This window comes from Prionailurus bengalensis, chromosome F2, assembly GCF_016509475.1.
Source record: "Prionailurus bengalensis isolate Pbe53 chromosome F2, Fcat_Pben_1.1_paternal_pri, whole genome shotgun sequence".
NCBI lineage: Eukaryota > Metazoa > Chordata > Mammalia > Carnivora > Felidae > Prionailurus > Prionailurus bengalensis.
The window spans coordinates 67676451-67694720 of record NC_057353.1 but is presented as its reverse complement, the minus strand read 5'-3'; the positions used below and the strand labels follow the sequence as shown (position 1 = coordinate 67694720).

General features: G+C 48.1%; 1 protein-coding gene across 10 annotated transcripts in view; it reads left to right on the top strand.

The window, feature by feature from the left end:
• Window positions 1–18270, top strand: part of MTSS1 (MTSS I-BAR domain containing 1) — a 166222-nt gene that overhangs the window by 135027 nt on the left and 12925 nt on the right. For 5 of the 10 annotated variants that reach the window (XM_043601711.1, XM_043601709.1, XM_043601719.1 and 2 more), the window contains exons 7-10: window positions 1681–1692; window positions 13477–13634; window positions 16068–16175; window positions 17447–17544. In XM_043601711.1, the coding sequence (XP_043457646.1) occupies window positions 1681–1692; window positions 13477–13634; window positions 16068–16175; window positions 17447–17544 (376 nt within the window). The remainder of the gene's footprint in view (window positions 1–1680; window positions 1693–13476; window positions 13635–16067; window positions 16176–17446; window positions 17545–18270) is intronic. The other 5 variants (XM_043601718.1, XM_043601713.1, XM_043601710.1 and 2 more) reach the window with 1 other exon arrangement.

The following is an 18270-nucleotide window of genomic DNA, read 5'->3' as shown; positions in this document are numbered from 1 at the left end:
AAAAACTTTGAATGTTTTTTGGTAGATTTGGCTAGATTTAATTTCAAAACCATTTCATTTTGTTTTAGATGTTTTATTTTTTAAGATTTTTATTATTTTATTATCTGAGGGAGAGCATGGTGAGCAAGGGAGAGGGGCTGAGACAGAGAGAGAGAGAGAGAGAGAGAGAGAGAGAGAGAGAGAGAGGGAGAATCTTAAGCAGGCTCCAAGCTTACTGCGGAGCCCAACTCTGGGCTTGATCCCATGACCCTGGGATCAAGACCTGGGCCAAAACCAAGAATTGGACTCAACCAACTGAGCCACCCAGGCGTACCTCAAAACCATTTTAAAACAACTTGGCAGGGGCACCTGGGTGGCTCAGCTGGTTAAGTGCCTAACTCGTGATTTCGGCTTGGGTGATGATCTCACGGTTCGTCAGTTCGAGCCCTGCGACACGCTTTATGCTGACAGCATGGAGCCTGCTTGGGATTCTCTATCTCCCTCTCTCTCTGCCCCTCCCCCTCCCGTCAAAAATAAATAAATAAACATGTAGAAAAAAACCAACTTGACAGATGCTCCAGCTGTGGGTGAATGTACCCAGTTTTTGGAAGGCAGGTTTATTGAACACCTACCAGGAGTAAACTCCAGGCAGATGTTGGGGGCTACCGGTACCTGCCCTCTGGGAAGTTCCAGGCTGGTGTCCGGGGTTGGGACACAGGCAGAGCCAGCCTTATGGACAGCTGATGGGGAGAAGACACAGGCAGCAGGAAGGCAGGGACATGGTGTGGAGCTGGCCTAGTAGCCCACGTTCTGAAAGGCCTCTCATGAGTCCCCATTAAGCCCTGCTGTTTGATGTCAGCTCATGGCCCTTTGGGGTCCTGGGGTCGGCGGTACCTTCACGGGCGAAGCGCGTGTGGACTGGGTGTGGGAAACATTTTACAGCATTTGCCTGCTTCTGCCGCTGTACTGCACGAAGTCAGCAACCTTCTCCTTTAACTCCCATGTTACTCTTAATTTAAATTTAAAAATTAATTATGGTAAAACCTTCTGTTTCAATCTGTAACTACTAAAAGCTTATCAGGGACTTTCTTTGGGAGCGCTGAGACTGGAACATTTTGCTGGATTAACCCTTGAGCCTGACCTTTCTACAGATTCTACAGATAGATACCAATCTATCCTTTTCAGCCAGACCCTGCAAAGCAAATACTATAAACCTAACAGACTCACAGAATTCCAGACTAATGTGGTATTTGCTGTTAAGCTAAAATGTTAACTTTTTTTTTTTTATTTTCACCTTAGCTTAAGTTTTCTTCCTTGGGTTTCTCTAATTACTTTGCAAGTTATAATAAATTATACTTGAAGGATTTTCTTGATACCTTAATTGGCTTCTTTTGGGAATATAGTCATCTCTCTTCTTAGGAGCCGTACTGTCCTCTCTAGAGGTGCTGCTTACTAAGTAGGAAGATTTCTGTTTAGATGTGAAGGAAAGAATATGAGTGAGTCAGGGAAGGGAACCTGGGCACACGGCTGTTGGTGGAGGTGGGTTTAATTGCCCTAAAACAAAATTCGGTGGCCAGCCTCGGACTGTTTAACACATGAAAGAAGGGTAAGCCTGCTGCTCGAATACCAGTTTGACTTTATTATTTTCCTTTTTGTGTCAATTGTGTATCCTGCACTTTGTCACCGTGCGCCCCCCGCCAGTGGACGCTCTCGGTAAGTGTACCATCCTGACTCTCTGGTGGCTGGTCACGATGTGGTCCTTGCTGTGGGCTTTCCATGGTTGTCCAGACCTATGCTAGTTGCCCAAGTTTTCCTGCCGGCTCAGAGCAATCAGTTGTGCCTACTTAATTTTCCATAACTAAGAAAATCCTGTGTGTGTGTGTGTGTGTGTGTGTGTAATCATTTTCTTTCTGCAGTGTTTGGCCCTTTCACGGGTTAGCCCAACACCCTGAGGGCCTTTGCATCATCCTAATTCAGTATTAGACTTATGGAAAGAAGAAATACAGAGTGATTTGCACAGGAAATAAACGTATTTATACATACATATATACCTGAGCTATATATGTATATGTGTATTTGTATCACAAACAAAATATGTAGAACTGCACTAAATAACCCCTCATAATAATTCCCAAATCAGATTTGGTTGCATTAAGCTAGCAAACTGTCTTTATACTTTGTCTCCCTGGGACCATACAGTTCTTTTCAAAATGAATAATCCATAAAAAAAAAAAAAAAAACCCGAAAGTATTTCTTATTTCAGCAGAGTTTGTGTAGTGTTTCATTTCAAAGGTATCAGATCTTCAAATTCAATAATCAAAATGATTCTTCTTGCCTAAATGTTGAACCTCATTCTCTGGGTGATCTGCTTTTGGAGTCTTGTGGCTGTCCCTCTGTCTCGGAAAGGTCTGTCCGTGCGGCATCCGTGTGATTTATCCTTGCCTTGAATGTGCTTGAGTGTTCTCTGAGAACATTTTTACTGAACAGCTCCAGAGAGGTTTTTGAACTGGAATCTGTCATCCACGACAAACCCAAACAACATAGGTCTCCTATGACCAGTGGGGCCGAGATGGTCCCCAACTTTATAAATGATGATCTTTTCCAGTCCTCAGTGTTGTGATTATGAAACAGTTTGAACATTTTTTAGTGTACTTTTGGAAGGAAGGTAAGACAGCCACTTTTGGTTTTTTGCTTACTGTGATAAGATTTATGTAACATAAGATTCACCGTCTTAAAGGCTTGTGGTCCATTCACAACGGTGTGCAACTATCACTACTGTCTAATTCCAGAACATTTGTGCCACCCCGAAAAGATACCCCCTGCCTTTTGAGCAGCTGCTCCCCATTCCCCCTGCCCTCAGCCCTGGACACCTACCTGTCTGCTTTCTGACTCTATGGATTTACCTCTTCTGGACATTTCATATAAAGGCATCTGTACCATGTGTCCTTTAGATGACACAGAGTTTTACTAGAACTTTTTGTAAGAGTCTGGGGTGAGTCAGTCTGTGGCGTAAACTGCATGGTTTATTCGTTTTGAATGATGGGCAGCAGGGTTGGGGATGAGGAGAGAAATCGCACAGCCCTTTGGCTCTGTCACTTACATGTGGCTCATCTCAGGAAAAATCACAGCTCCCTCTGTTTCTTCCTCAAGCAGGGTTCCCAAGGCTAAGCCACAGTGATATGTAATCATAGCAGTAAACTCGGGCATAAAAGACAGAAGAAAGCAATATGTCTTGAAGCCCCCATAAATTTTTTTTTACAAGTTTTAAATCATTTTTGAACCTGCACGTCTATATTTTAACATAGGTTCTCAGTAATGAAAGTGTCCTGGTTTGACAAGAGAAAAAAAATATATTTATACAAAACCCTCCTTTGATCCAGTTAGAAGTATTTACCTTGAACCCCAGGTTTCTGCATAAGCGTGGTTCCTGAGGGAAGGAATTTACAACTCCAAAAGTATCCAAAAATTGAGACTGTAGTGGGAGTAAACCACCCTGTTTAATCTGTATGCTCAGTGCCGTGATGAGGGTGAACAAAGGGTCTAGCGATGGGCAAAGAAGAAGAAACCCAGCGAAGCTTGGAGCGGAAGGTGATGGGAAGATGGAAAGGGGTCAGCCGGTGGAGAATAGGGTGGGGGACGTTCAAGGTGGAGGGGCAAAGCATATGCCAGCACGTGGTCGTCACCATTTAGACGCAAGCACCAGAACCATGGGAGAAGGTGACCATGTTGCAAAGGGACACCCTGAGGGCAACTGTGTGCACTACCCTGAGTCAGCTTTTCAGGAGTACCCATAGGGGAACCACAGGGATCCCGCCTGCTCAGCCTCAGCTGCCTGGCCACCCTGCCCTGCCTCTAGATGATTCTATCACTGGGCCTTATTTCTGCTCACACCCCGAACTGGACTAAACTTCTCCCCCATGCGTCCGTTTCACCAGGAGCAGTGGTTTTGATGTCCTGTGGCCACATCAAGTGCATGCACACATTCCCATGTGTGTTTCTTCTGTACCTACAGAACCAGCAGAAACCGCTCTAAGAACGCCCCCTGAGACTGTAGTCAGTGTGGTCGTTCTCCCCGTCTCCGTGGTAAAAAGTTGAATGTGTCTGGGTCTCCTCCAGGCACCCCTCCCTGCCTTTGGTTCTGGGAAGAGGAATAATTCTATAAGTCCTCTTCCCCGGAGGGAATTCCCACCTAAAAATCTAAAGTCTGAGCTGTTAGCGAATCACCTGGCTTTGTTGCCCCACACGGGCAGAAGACCTCTTTCCTGTGTTCTGCTGCTGGGTAGGAGGGATAAACGGCCGCTCAGGAGCCGGTGTGGCTGGCTTGAGGGGACCTGCATGGCTGTCAACCATGAGCGTCATGGATGGGGCCTCTGAAAGTCATCAGGAATCGCCATCCCCTTTAGGAGCTCCTGGGCCACTGGAATCCATATGGAGCTGAGAGCCCACCCTGGTTGCTTCTTGCTGTCCAGGTCCTAAGACCTGGTCCTGGAAGGGAGGTGGCAGAGCCTAGAAATCTCTGGATACCCCCTGTGGTCACCACCTCACTAACACGAGTCGACTGTCTGTAGAGCAACACCCAGTCTAACATCCTTCCTAAATCCCACCCCTCCTAAATACTGCCCTCGGTGGTGTGGGGCTGGCGAGTGGTCCAGACTGCTTCCCCGACCTGTGCTCACACCTGTGCAAATGGTAGAAGTGGACCTTGAACCTGAACAGATGATTGTTCCCTGCAGAAACTAAAGCTGGAAAAATTCCTTCCGAAGTCAGGGGTCGGGTGTTGGCCTCGGCCTCCAGAGGTGGCTTGACCACATGCAGCCTCGAGATCTGTCTGGGTGTTTGCACCCAACTGTAACTCAGTGGGGAAGGTTGAGTCATGGCTTCTTTCCAGGCTTGGGGAAGGCATTACAGGAGCACACACATTTAATTATGCAGCAGATAATTGAATGGGTACAAGCCCTACTTAATGGGGAAACCTGTGTGAAATGGACAGGGAAGGGCTTTGTAATAATGAGTCAGCACAAGGGAGCCACGGCCTGATGAACGTTCTGGCTCTGGGAAGCCCCAGATAGAGCAGCCCCTTTCAGAGCGGGAGAGAAAGGGGCAGCCTTGGCGAAAGCAGGAGTGATGGAATTTTCCTTTTGACACCTTGTGTGGCATTCGGAAGCTGTCCCTGCCTAGAATCACTTGAGACCTTGGAATTGAACCCTGGAAAACTCCTTCAAAGGGCTATTGCATTTGGAGAAGAAAGCAGGTGGTCCTCAGAGGCCGGGAGGTTCGTTGGCCATATTTCACAACTGAGAATGTAAGTAAAGACAGGCCACGCAGACACCCCCAGAGGCCCAGAGCTGCGAACCCCCTTCCTGTGCAGAGCTGGTCTCCGAGGAAAGCCTCACCCCGATGCAGCCCACCAGGTGCCTTGCCCGTGACTCTGGTCAGCTGATGGCTGACCTCAGGAGGCTGAAATTCTGAACTGTCTCTTGCACGGTGAGACTGTCATCTCGGTGTGGAGCACCTGGCTTCCCAGTGGCTACATTCAGAAGCCGAGGGAGAGGTATTTACAGTGGCGTGGAGAGGTTACAACAGAATCCCAGCAAAAAGGCCAAGAATTTAAAGAACAGCTTGCTTGGAGAAACTGATTCCTTGTACAATCTGGTTTTCATCTATGTAGAGAACATTCAGTGGCTGGTGCGGTGAGTGGGAGGTGGATGGTAGGTCTGCCCCTCTAGAGCTGCAAGCCGTCCTTGGTTTTCACGGGGCTAATTGGTTCACATCTGGTGTGCTATCTCTCGTTCATAACCGTTCTCTGGGAAGGCTCCGGATGAGCCCTGGGAAGCCAGCACGTTGAGGAGAGGGGTGTGAGTGCCTCCACCACTTGCCCTGTGGGCAGCTAAGGAAGCAAAGGAAGCCTCTGCCCTCAAGCTGTCCCCGGGATGGCAAAGGCATTTATGTTCTCACATCAGTTGTCTGACATCTACAGTTAAACCCAGTTCTGACACTAACTACTCAGAGTTGGCATAGGTCCCAGAGGCTGAGGGGCTCAGTGCCACAAGACTGCCCCCACTTTAGCCACTTGCCACGAGTGGGGTTCCCCAGGCTCCTCACACTTCTGCCTGGCTAACCTCACAGTCGGGATTTCCTCTGGACTCCCCTCAGGTTTGATGATTCATGAACACGACTCACAGAACTCAGGGAAGCTCTGTACTTGGGATTGCTGGCTTATTATAAAGGATACATACGAGCACCCAGGTGAAGGGATACATAGGGTGGTGGTGGGGTCAGGGAGGGTGCAGAGCTGCTCTGTCCTCTCTGGGCATACCACCGTCCCAACACTTCGGTATATTCCCCAGCCCAGGAAGCCTCCAGAAACTGGCTATTCAAGTTTTTACCAAGCCTTGTTATGTAGTCACGATTGATTAATCATTGGTGATGTAACCCCACCCTCTTTCCCCTCCCTGGAGGTCAGGGGTTGGGGCTGAAAGTTCAAGCCTCTAATCCTGTGGTTGGTTTTCCTTGTAAGTGTCTCCCATCCTGAACTTATCTAACCCCCTACCCCCGGGGTCATCAGGATGACAAAGACACACCTGTCATTCTGGAAATTCCAAGGGTTTGGGGAAGTTCTGTGCCAGGAACTGGGGCAAAGACCCAACATATACATATTTTCTGTCCTAACACAACACTCTGGTGTCCTACTGACAACCGTGACCTGGCAACACAAACAGTACAGTTCATTATGAAGAAAACGCTGGGGCTGGATTCTCCTTGGGGGAGGTGAAGGCTTCCAGGAGGAGGCAAATACTCAAGCAGACTCCTAAAGGTTGAATCGAATTCTTGTAGAGACGGGTGGGTGGGACAAGAGATGAGTGTACTTTCTGGGAAGAGGCACGCAGAAAAATCAGTGGGGCTGGAAGCAGAAGGCGGGTTTCGTTGACATTTCATCCATTTAATATTGATTGGTGCCTGGTAGGTGTCCGTCAGGGGCTCGATGCCGGGCTCAGGTTCTCCCCATGCCCAGGGAAGATGGAGGAGTGCGCTGTACCTTTAAGACCTTACCTTGGATAGGCGTGGCTCTTGCATCTTCCCTCAGGTGTAGAACTAGCCACAGGTGAGCAGGGAGGTGAGCAGGGCTGGGTTTTTTTTTTACTGTATTAAAGACTTAAGACTTTCAGGACTCTGAAGCCCTTGAAGGCTCCTTGGCGTCTAGAAGGTTCTGTGAACGTGTGCATTTGGATTCGTGACGTAGCAGGATACCCGTTAACGAGTGGCTGTTGTGATCCACACGGGAGATGACAGTGACCAGGGCTCAGGGAAGTGGCCACAGGGATGGAGAAAGAGCATTTTAGGGGAAATGTGAGAGAGAGAGGAGTTGAAGAAGATGCAGGTTTCAGGCAACCAGGTTGACGAATGGGAGAGTGTTTCTTTGACCACAGAGGAGGAATCACGTCAAAGATAGGAGGGTTCTGACACGCCATGGGTGGTGAGCCACGCGTTGGCATGGGCTGTTTCCTAGTTTCCTCTAAGCTGTCTTTGCTTTGATTAAGGAGCTGATGGTCCAGGGACCAGCGAATCCTGGAGACAAAACCCCCACCTTTTAGTGAAAGGATTATGGGATCATTTGCATTTCTGTACGTCAAAGAAGACATTGAACTGAAAGCTCATTAAAAAAAACCAACCTGTGTGCCCAGCAAACTGCCCCCGGCTGAGGTGCCCAGCCTGGGGAGGATGGCTTCAGAGACACTGATAGCACCTGACACGTACCGAGCGATCACCACGTACTGGGCGTTGTGCTACATGCTTCACGCGAATGAACTCATTTGGTCTGAAAACAACCCTGTGAGCAGGGTACTATTATGTATATCTCACAGACGAGTGGACAGTGAGGCACACAGCACGTTGAAAGAATAACAGAAACTGAGTTGGTTTGAGAATTTTTTTAAGTCAAAACGCCTCCCATCTTGTCTGATCGAATCCATCTTTCTTTTGACTTCTGCTTGTTTTCACTTTGGGGAATCAATCCAAAACTGCTACAGGCTATCAGGGTAGAAGATCTGTACAGGGATCACAAGGACAGCCGCCTTTCGGTGGGGAAAGGGAGTTCTGATTCCATTTCTCATCTCCAGCCTCTTCTTGCGCGTCTGTTTCTGCATTTGTAGCCCACATTTCATTGACTCTAGAATGCCACGAGATACACACCATTTTTTTCTGGACCGCGATAAAAGAGGGGAGAAGATGGTGCCGACTGAACTCTGGCGCACCATTGATTGCAGGACGCACCCCGATTTGTGAGCTATAAAAATGAGAAAAAATGGGTGCCTCCAAATGAAGTACTGTGTGTGTGTGTGTGTGTGTGTGTGTGTGTGTGTGGCAGATGGAAGGCATTTTGTTAGATCCTGATTGTTTCCCTGTACTTGTGTCTCAGGAAAAACAGATGACCTTGGATGTTTTCCTGACAGCCGTCTTGACCCAGTGTGTTGGTTCTTCCCCGTGGGAAAGCCCTTTGCCTGAGAATGTGTCCGGCGTAGTCCAGCCCCAGGGCTCAGGCGTGGACTGCAGGGTGTGATGAGAAGGCTGGGAGGTTCCAGATAATGCGATTCACAGTGGACTGGGTTTTTGCTTTGGGCTGTTGGGGACATTGAACATTTAGCTCCTGGCGACTTGTTCCCAGGGTTTATGTTTGCCGTGAGCATGAAGTACAGAGAGCGGGGCCCCTGAACAGGAAAGACCTCCGGGTGGAGGGTGGCAGGGCCTATTCCTGGCTCAGTGGCTCCATGCAAGCCACGTAGCCTCCCTTAGTCTCGGTTTTCCCTTCTCTCAATGGGGGGCATTAATTCCTGCCTTAAACATTTACATAAAGATTAAGGAAAACAGAATATAAATGTTTGCAAGATATGGCATCTTCATATCATTCCAGACCACTTTGTAATCTCTCCCTACTTAATTAAAATGAAAAATGAAATCCTTTTTCTTTTAGGGATGCTGCTTTGGCCCGTGACACTGTGCCCATTAATGGTGCTTTGTCCCCGCAGCATTTTCCGTAAAGAAAATAATCTTCTGAATTCTGGGGGAGTAAAAGCCTCCTGGGTGTTGTTCGTTGGAATTCTGCGGCGTGAATACAACCAAGACCTGGAAACTGGCAGTGGGAGGACAGTTCTCAAGACTGAGGTGACTTAGGTTTAGAGAAAAGGTCACAAGCAACTCTTCACTCGGGAATTTTGTCTGGAAAGTCCCCTGAAGGCACTCCTCTCCTTTCTTGCGGCTGCCTGGCAGTCCTGGGTCCCGGGATTTGTGTTTCATAATGTTAGGCCATTTAAGGGCAGGATGGTCAAGCCCGTTCAGCAAACTCGGGCCAAGTTACCCTACCAGTGCCTCGTTCATTCGCACGTGTTGAGCGCCCGTGTGCTCGGTAAGAAGGTACAGCGTGGAGCAGAAACGTTCGTGGGGTTCCCGATCAGTAGGGCAGACTGACCTCAGTCGAAGAACTCAAGAAATAAAGATGGAATTTGTACTGGGAGGAATGTCCTGTGGGACCCATGGAGGGCACTTCTGAGATCAAGGAAGGAAACCCCAATCTAACGGGAGAGTTCCGGAAGGGATTTCCTGAAGGACAGAGAGTTGCCAGATGAACAGGCCCTAGGTGGCTGTGGAGGGGGAGGAGAGCGTGTATGAGGATTGGATGCAGCCAGACCCTGGACTCTGGAGAAGGGTCTGTGGGGTGCGGGGAGGAGAGAGAGTGGCCCGGGAAGAATCTCAGAGGCTGCCGGTGGGTGGGCTGACCCACGCATGCCTTGCAGGGCAGGCGATGTTGATGACATTGGACTTTTCCTGAAAGCGCTGGGCAGTGTTGAGAAGTGGTACTTGGCCTTTTGCAAGAGTCTGGCACTGCTCTGGGCCAGCATGTTAGGTGACAAATTGGGGGACATTGCAGCTCTCCAGACGAGAGATCGAGGTGACCCAGTGAGGGTGGCCATTGCAGAGTGGAACGAGAGGCTGGGGTCAAGTCCAGTGGGAACTCGAGCGGCCAGCTGTGCTGGGGGAGCCAAATGGATGAACTCTTGTGCACTGAATCAGTACTCCTGCAACTCTGGATTGAATCTTAAAGCTAGTGCATCCAACTGGGGCATGGAATAATTTCTCCTGCAGTTTTTTTTCTTTATAAATATAATTATATGTTATATTGGTGAATTTAAGAAATAAACATCGTGTTTTTAGGTTATGATATATCCTGAATGGAAATGTACTCACTGTGCCTATAATTATAGCAGTCTCTACAGATTATACTTATTTTAGAATACTACAATTTGCAAGTCCTTTAATTACAATATAATACATATTTAAGATAACTTTGCTATAATTATAGAATAATTTAAATTTATATTTACCAGATTAGATGACACTTGGTTCCCGTCACTTTTCATTCCTATGTGGGTATGTTTTCTAAAGTCAGTGTGATTAATTACAGATAGAAACGTGCCTTATACTTTGTGAAAGGAAGGGAAGATACACGTTCTCCTAATTTCTTATAATTAGAGGCTGATATGAAAAGACATTGCTGCCATAATCGAAGCACATCCAAGTGGGTTTGGTCAAACGTTGTGGGTTTTAATCTATCTTCCTGACGCCCCTCCACCCTCCCCAGGAATTGAGAACATTCTGATGGCTGGGGCCCCTCATGTTCTGTTAGAACATCATAGAGGAGATGGAGAGACGTGAGGAGGCCCTAGACCAGCCTGAAGTCACTCTGCCTCCCCCGGCAGGGCTGGGGACAGACCAAGCAGTTTTGCAGGTTGCAGAACAAAAGAGAGTGTTTTCAGCCTCCTGGAGCTTCTCTCCCAGAGGCTTGTGTCAGGTGTGCCTTAGGTGTATGTGGATTCAGTTGCACAAACCAATAATTTTTAAATGCTTATGTATTTGTTTATTTTGAGAGAGAGAGAGTGAAAGTGTGTGTGCACATGCCAGCAGAGGAGGGGCAGAGGGACAGAGAGAGAGAATCCCAAACAGCCTCTGTGCTGTTGGCACAGAGCCCGACATAGGACTCGATCTCATAAACTGTGAGATCATGAGCCTGAGCTGAAATCAAGAGTTGGATGCTTAACCAACTGAGCCACCTAGGCGCCCCAAACCAGCAATTTAATAGAAAGCCCCCGGTTCTCATAGGGCTGCTGATGCCCCAGCCTTCCCTCCTAGAGCTTGAGTTGCAGACGGTGGGTGTCCTCAGTGGGGTGCACTTGTCCCCTCCCTAGACGGTCCCTGGCTTTCTCAGGTTTCCCATCCACTGCAGACTCAAGAAACCCATGGTCTGAGGCCAGGTTCACGTAGGGGGGGTGGGGGGCGGTGGCGCCCTGCATCCTTGGGGAGGCAGCTGGGAAACCTGCAGGAGATGCTATAATTATCCTGAGGGTAGACATTGACTAAATGGAGGAATGGGTGAAGGGTCACCTTGGACAGATGCAAACTCTCCCATCATGGAATCACTGAATAAAATCCCTGCACGGAACTCAGTGCTGCCTGCTGTAGCCGTCCGGAACTTGTACTGGCTTGACTCGCGAGAGTCCTGCATGCAGCGTGTACTTCGCCAGCCATCCAAGGCGTTTTCAGGGGTGACCTTTGACTAGGCAGGACTTTCTTTTTGCGTGCCAACTTACAGCTCAGTGCCTGCCCAGGAAGTGATGTTTCCCTCATTAAATCTAAAGACCTTTTCTGGTGGGATGTTCTTGAAGCCTGGGTCAACCTCTTGCTCCATATTAAGCTTTCTCATCTGCTTATGAGAGAAAATATGGAACATGTTCCTCCTTTCAAGGCAATTTTCCCCTGACCCTTTCCTTTTTCAAACCAAATAACACATTGCATTTAATGTTCTCTACATCATTTAAAAATTTTTTAAGTTGATTTATTTATTTGGAGAGAGAGAACGTGTGTGCATGCCTGAGTGAGAGAGGGACAGAGTGAGAAGGAGAGAGAAATTCTAAGCAGGTTCTGCACTGTCAGCTCAGAGCCCCACTTGGGGCTTAAATTCACGGACTGTGAGATCAAGAGTGGGACACATCATTTTAGAGAGGGCTAAACGGTGACTGCTCAGGCCCCTTGGCTGATTCCTTCATGTGGCTCGAGGCAGTGAGACAGAGGAGAACGAGTCCAGCCCTAGAGGGGTCAGGCTGTGTGGGCTCTGCCCTGGATCCCCCACCTTTCCCTGAACAGCGCTGGACAAGTCTCTCTCAGCCTCTGCCGAAGTGGAAACAGGTTGGATAGCCCCAAAGGCCCCTTCCATGTCTAGCATTCTGTGTTGAAAATGATCGGACATTTATTGAGCACTTGCTGTATACACACATGACATTGTACCAGGGGCTGGGCTGGGAGAGTTCCAAGTCCCTGCTCTGAAGGAGTTTAGAAAACATTTCCTGGTTCAGGCGATAGGTGAAGCCCCTGCGTAGGGAGACCAGTATGGAAGCCTGTGAGCTGGGCTCTCAGCTGGTCACCCCCTTATCCCCATCTACAAATCAGATTTGCAGTAGCCTCTCCTTCTGTCGTGGTGCCAGTGTTTCTCTTCTAGCACAGCGAACCTTTTCTCTAAAGAATCCCGTTGTAAATATTCTTGGCCCAGGGGCCATACAGTATGTGGTGCAACAATTGCATTCTTCAGTTATAGCAAGAACAAGTAGAGACAGTATATGAACAAGTGGACATCTCTGCGTTCTAATTAAACTTTATTTATGGACATGGTTTGCTAACTATTTTATAAAGTTTTAGTTTGAAAGGTTAACGCTCCGTCTTAAACTCTAGAAGGGGTTGTGTCATCGTAACTGGGGTCTGGATGTGGCCAGACAATTACCGCACGTGGGTCAGGCTCAGCACTGACCCTCCCTTTAGACTTGCACCAGCAGAGACCTGACTGTGGGTCAGTTTGTTACTGGGCTTGTTTTATAAGAACATTCAGGACTCCACCAGGGAGTTAAGCTGACTGCCAGGGATTCTCAGGCGCCCCCCACCCCCACCCCCACGCCATGGCCAGGACAGTTGATACTTGCCATCTTTGTCTTCAGAGACAGAAACTTCTGTCCAAACAGAGGCTCTTTGATTGAGGTTGACCCAGCAAAGCCACTTTTTGCCCATTTTGGGCAACATCCACAGGCCCTCACCTTGTTCATCCCTTGGCCTCTTCAGAATGTTCTACAAAGAAAGAATACTGTCTGGCTGCCACATCCTGGGGTTTTTGTTGGCAGAAGTCTCCATAGGGGGTTACGTAAGGCAAGAAGGCAAGTCAGGAGGAGTCACCCCAGGAAATCTTCCTTGTCACGAGGATAAACGTGCCCTTTGGGCACCGGAAACTGGAAATGGCCGGTACTAGACAAACAGCTACCTTCAGTCCTGAGTATAACTGAGTCATTGTTTTAAGTCCTGGCAACTTGCGTTTTCCACTCCAGCAAGGACTCGAGGGAGGAAGGGCATTTGTTCCAGAAGCTGGTGTTTCAGCAAGCCACGCTTGGGGCTTTGTTTTGTTTACAGGGAGAGGTGACATCCAGCCTCAGTTGGACAGCGCTCTCCAAGATGTCAATGACAAGTATCTCTTGTTGGAAGAGACCGAAAAGCAGGCAGTCCGGAAAGCACTGATTGAAGAACGCGGCCGATTCTGTACCTTCATCTCTATGCTGAGGCCCGTGATTGTAAGTCAGTGGAAAGCTCTGGAAGGCTTACCCTGCTGGTGCGGAGGAGACTTTCCTTTATTTATCCAACCATCACTGAGTCGCCAGGAGTCGGCTGTGTATCAGGGATCATGATGGTGGAATCACTTCTGTAGAGCAGTGATTCTCCATGAGTTGCCGATGGCCACATGGCCCACTCCTGGTGCACAGTTCTTAGCCCGAGTTGTTGACTTACTCTTCTCCCCCCCAAGTCTAGAAGGCCCTGCAGAGTGGTTCTTAAAGTGTGATCGCCTGGCCAACAGTGTCACCTGGGAATTGGTTACAAATGCGGCTTCTCGAGCCCAATCCAGACCTTACTGAATCCAAATCCTACCAAATCCAAGCCTTTAGGGGTGGGGACCCAGGCATCTGTGTGGTTTTTTAAAAATTATTTTTAGTTTATTTATTTATTTTGAGAGATAATGAGAAAGCAAGCAGGGGAGGGACAGAGAGAGGGAGAGAGAGAATCCCAAACAGGCCCCACACCCAGTGCAGAACCCGATGTGGGGCTTGAACTCCTGAACCTTGAGACCATGACATGAGCTGAAATCAAGAGTTGGACACTTAAGTGATCCCCAGTCATCTGTGTTTTAAACAAGCCTTTCAGGTGATTTTGAGACCCAGTGGCTAGGTTCAACACCAGTGAGTGACCATGAGGTTAATATGGGAGGAGCCTCAACAAATCAATTCATACTTATTTATTTATTTATTTTTGAGAGAAAGAGTGAACACATGAGCAGGGAAAGGGGCAGATAGAGAATCTTTTTTTGTTTTTGTTTTTGTTTTTGTTTGTTTTTGAGAGAGAGAGAGCACATGAGTTGGTGAAGGGTGGGGAAGGGAGGAAGAGAGAATCTCAAGCAGGCTCCATGCCCACACCACAGAGCCCAATGCAGGGTTCGATCCCATGATCATGATCCTGGAATCATGACCTGGGCTGAAATCAAAGAGTCAGACGCTTAACCACCTGAGCCACCCAGACGTCCTAGATTTTTTTTTTTTAAAGTTTATTTATTTATTTTGAGAGAGACACAGAGACAGAGAGGAAGGGGCAGAGAGAAGGAGTGAGAGAATCCCAAGTAGACTCCAAACCACCAGCGCAGAGCCCTATGTGGGGCTTAAACCCACAAACCGTGAGATCATGACCTGAGCCAAAGCCAGACACTTAACCTACTGAGCCACCCAGGTGCCCCCTGCAAGACTTTTTTTTTTTTTTTTAACATTTATTTATTTATGAGACAGAGACAGAGCATGAACGGGAGAGGGTCAGAGAGGGAGGGAGACACAGAATCTGAAACAGGCTCCAGGCTCTGAGCTGTCAGCACAGAGCCCGATGCAGGGCTCGAACTCACGGACCACGAGATCAAGACCTGAGCCGAAGTCGGACGCTTAACCGACTGAGCCACCCAGGCGCCCCAAGACTTATTTTTTTAAAGAAATTTTTTTTCAACGTTTTTATTTATTTTTGGGACAGAGAGAGACAGAGCATGAACGGGGGAGGGGCAGAGAGAGAGGGAGACACAGAATCGGAAACAGGCTCCAGGCTCCGAGCCATCAGCCCAGAGCTTGACGCGGGGCTCGAACTCCCGGACCGCGAGATCGTGACCTGGCTGAAGTCGGACGCTTAACCGACTGCGCCACCCAGGCGCCCCAAGACTTATTTTTTTAAGTAAATCATTTGCATGCCATAATTGAGGACTTTTGCTGTAGGCATTCTTGAAGCTGACACAACGACCCCAGCTCACTTCCCTCAGCCCTAGCAAAATGCCCAAGTAGGAGTCGTTCGTCTGAGCACAGAACTTTTCCATGGCTCATTCTTGCCGAGGCCTGCAGTCCCAGCTTGGTACTTGGGTGAAGTGAATGACTTTCTTCCACAGTCTCCTGCCCCTATCTCACTTGCTGTGACTTTCTATCAAGTAGGTGGGGAAAAAATAAGAAAGAAGGGGGAGGGGATAGTTAACTTTATTGCACACACATGTGCTGTCACCAAGAGCTGTTATCAGATCTGGACCAAAATTGTTCCAAATCGTGTCAACCGTCAAAGCTGAGTAAGCTCAGAGGGCCTCGGCCTATGGAGGGGCTATGCTGCAGGACTCCATGAGAAGATGCAGGCTGACGATCCGGGAAGATGTGGCAGCTTCCCCCCCCCCCTCCCCCCCCAGGCACCATGAGGAAGGCCACGTGTCTTCTTTGACTTGCTCACCACTGTCTGGGTGGGACAGGTCACTCCATAATTATGGCAGATTCCTTTTTCCCTTTCTGTTTCCCAAAAGAAAGGGCTTTAGCCAAGATGTACCAGTCTCGTGGTGACTTTTCTGGAAAGTTGAAAGGGTTAGACAGTAACCCTAATAAAAACAGTTGAGCCAAGACCATGAATGAATCACTCATGATGACACGTTGTGGATTACTTTCCTTCAGGAAGAAGAAATCTCCATGCTAGGGGAAATAACTCACCTTCAGACCATCTCAGAAGATCTGAAAAGCCTGACCATGGACCCTCACAAATTGCCCTCCTCAAGTGAACAGGTAGGAGCTGTGGGCACTCGGGAGAGCAAACCAAAGACATAAAGGTTCAAGGTCTCGAGAGTTCCCGGAGGCATCTCATTTAAAGTCCTATCTGTGTTTCACTATATGGTGAAATACAGTAACCATCGTTGCTAGCCATTATAGAGCACTTGCTGTGTGCCATGTATGTTCTAAGTGCTTTACGTAGACTTCCTCAGCTAATCTTCAGTATTATTCCCACTTTACAGAGCAGGACACTGAGGCACTGAGAGATAAAGTCCTTTAACCAGGTTCATCTAGCTAATTAGTGGTAGAAGTGGGATTTGAAGCCAGCAGTCGAGAGCCCATGCCTGGCCTTAACCACTGTGTTCACCTGTCCTCTAGAAATAAACTCTCACAGGAACATGATAGTGATGTGTTTTGGTCATCCTTGTGAACCTTCTCACTGAATTTCTCCCATTCTGATTGATTAAAACAGGATCTCTTTTACAGAAAAGATGACATCTTTCGTGCTTATCCATTTGGTTCATATGACATTAACATATCCAGTGGGAAGGACCGTATATGGGGGGACAGCTGATGAATCACATGCTGGCTTTTGCCCTTTGTATAAAATTCTCATTGCCTCCCTGGAGAACCAACTCAGAGGACAAACACAAGAGTTTACGTTTTCCATTCTATGAAATTGCTTTTGTCAAATCACAGCAGGCACGCGTTTGCTCCGTGAATCGACATTTATTGAGAATCTACTACATGAACGAAAGGTAGACCCCACATTCAAATAGCTATTTGTCAAGCAGGGGAGCCAGATGTAGAAGTAACTGCGAACAAACTGGCTTGCTCTTGATTCTGTCAGGTTTTAAAATCTCAGGGCCAGAAGTGACCCACTGAATATCAGGCGGCTGACGTGCCAGACCGACAAATCGTAACACCGTCATTGAACTTGTGGTACTGTGAGACAAGAGTCCTATAAATTCTGGCCTTGAGTATACCTGACCCCTGTAAATCGTTAATCTGTAGCTGTAAGTCTCTCCCTCTCCCTCTAGACTGACATTTCATGGTCCCCTCCCCCCTTCCAATTTTTTATATTTTTGCTTGTCTCAGAAAAAGGATTATGACATTGATGGATTGGTACTGTTTTTCTTTAACTGAAGAAAGGACGTTAACAACATTTTGTACGTTAACCCCCACCCCTCGATGATGACAGCATTTCGATGATACAGGTTAAAGATTTGATGGATGATGTTTCCCTTCTCAGCACCTCACCTACCCACTTGGCTCTGTCCCCTTAGGTGATTCTGGACTTGAAAGGTTCTGATTATAGTTGGTCGTACCAGACGCCACCCTCTTCTCCCAGCACCACCATGTCCCGCAAGTCTAGTGTCTGCAGGTAAGTAAAGCTGGGCTCTGCCCCTACTCACCTGCAGCGAGAATCCTCCGGAAATGTCTGCCATCTGCAAAATTGTTCTCTAGTGGTTTTCTGTTAGAAGACCGTTCTTGGCCTGCTGACTGCAAAGCGTATTCTCTTTTTGAAGGATGGCAACTTCATCACGCATCACTAACCCTTCTTGATGTACGCAACCTACTGACCTTTCTCTTTGACTTTTCAACGTTTATTTATTTTTGGGACAGAGAGAAACAGAGCATGAACGGGGGAGGGGCAGAGAGAGAGGGAGACACAGAATCGGAAACAGGCTCCAGGCTCCGAGCCATCAGCCCAGAGCCTGATGTGGGGCTCGAACTCATGGACCGCGAGATCGTGACCTGGCTGAAGTCGGACGCTTAACCGACTGCGCCACCCAGGCGCCCGTCTCTTTGACTTTTCAAATCCAAGTAGATTTCCACTTCTTGCGAATTTAGCAGTGAGAGGAAAGAGCAGGGTGGATCTGCCTGGTCTGTGTCTGGTTATGTCCCCAAACACACACACGTGTGTGTGTGTGTGTGTGTGTGTGTGTGTGTGTGTGTGTGTGGTTTCATATTTGACCTCGGGTTGTAAACACAGAGCAGTAATTTCAGACTTAAGATGCTACATCATGAAAATGTTGGTTGGTTCCTTGTCATCACTTATGGGCTGTGTGTGTGTGTGTGTGTGTGTGTGTGCGCGTTTGACAAACCT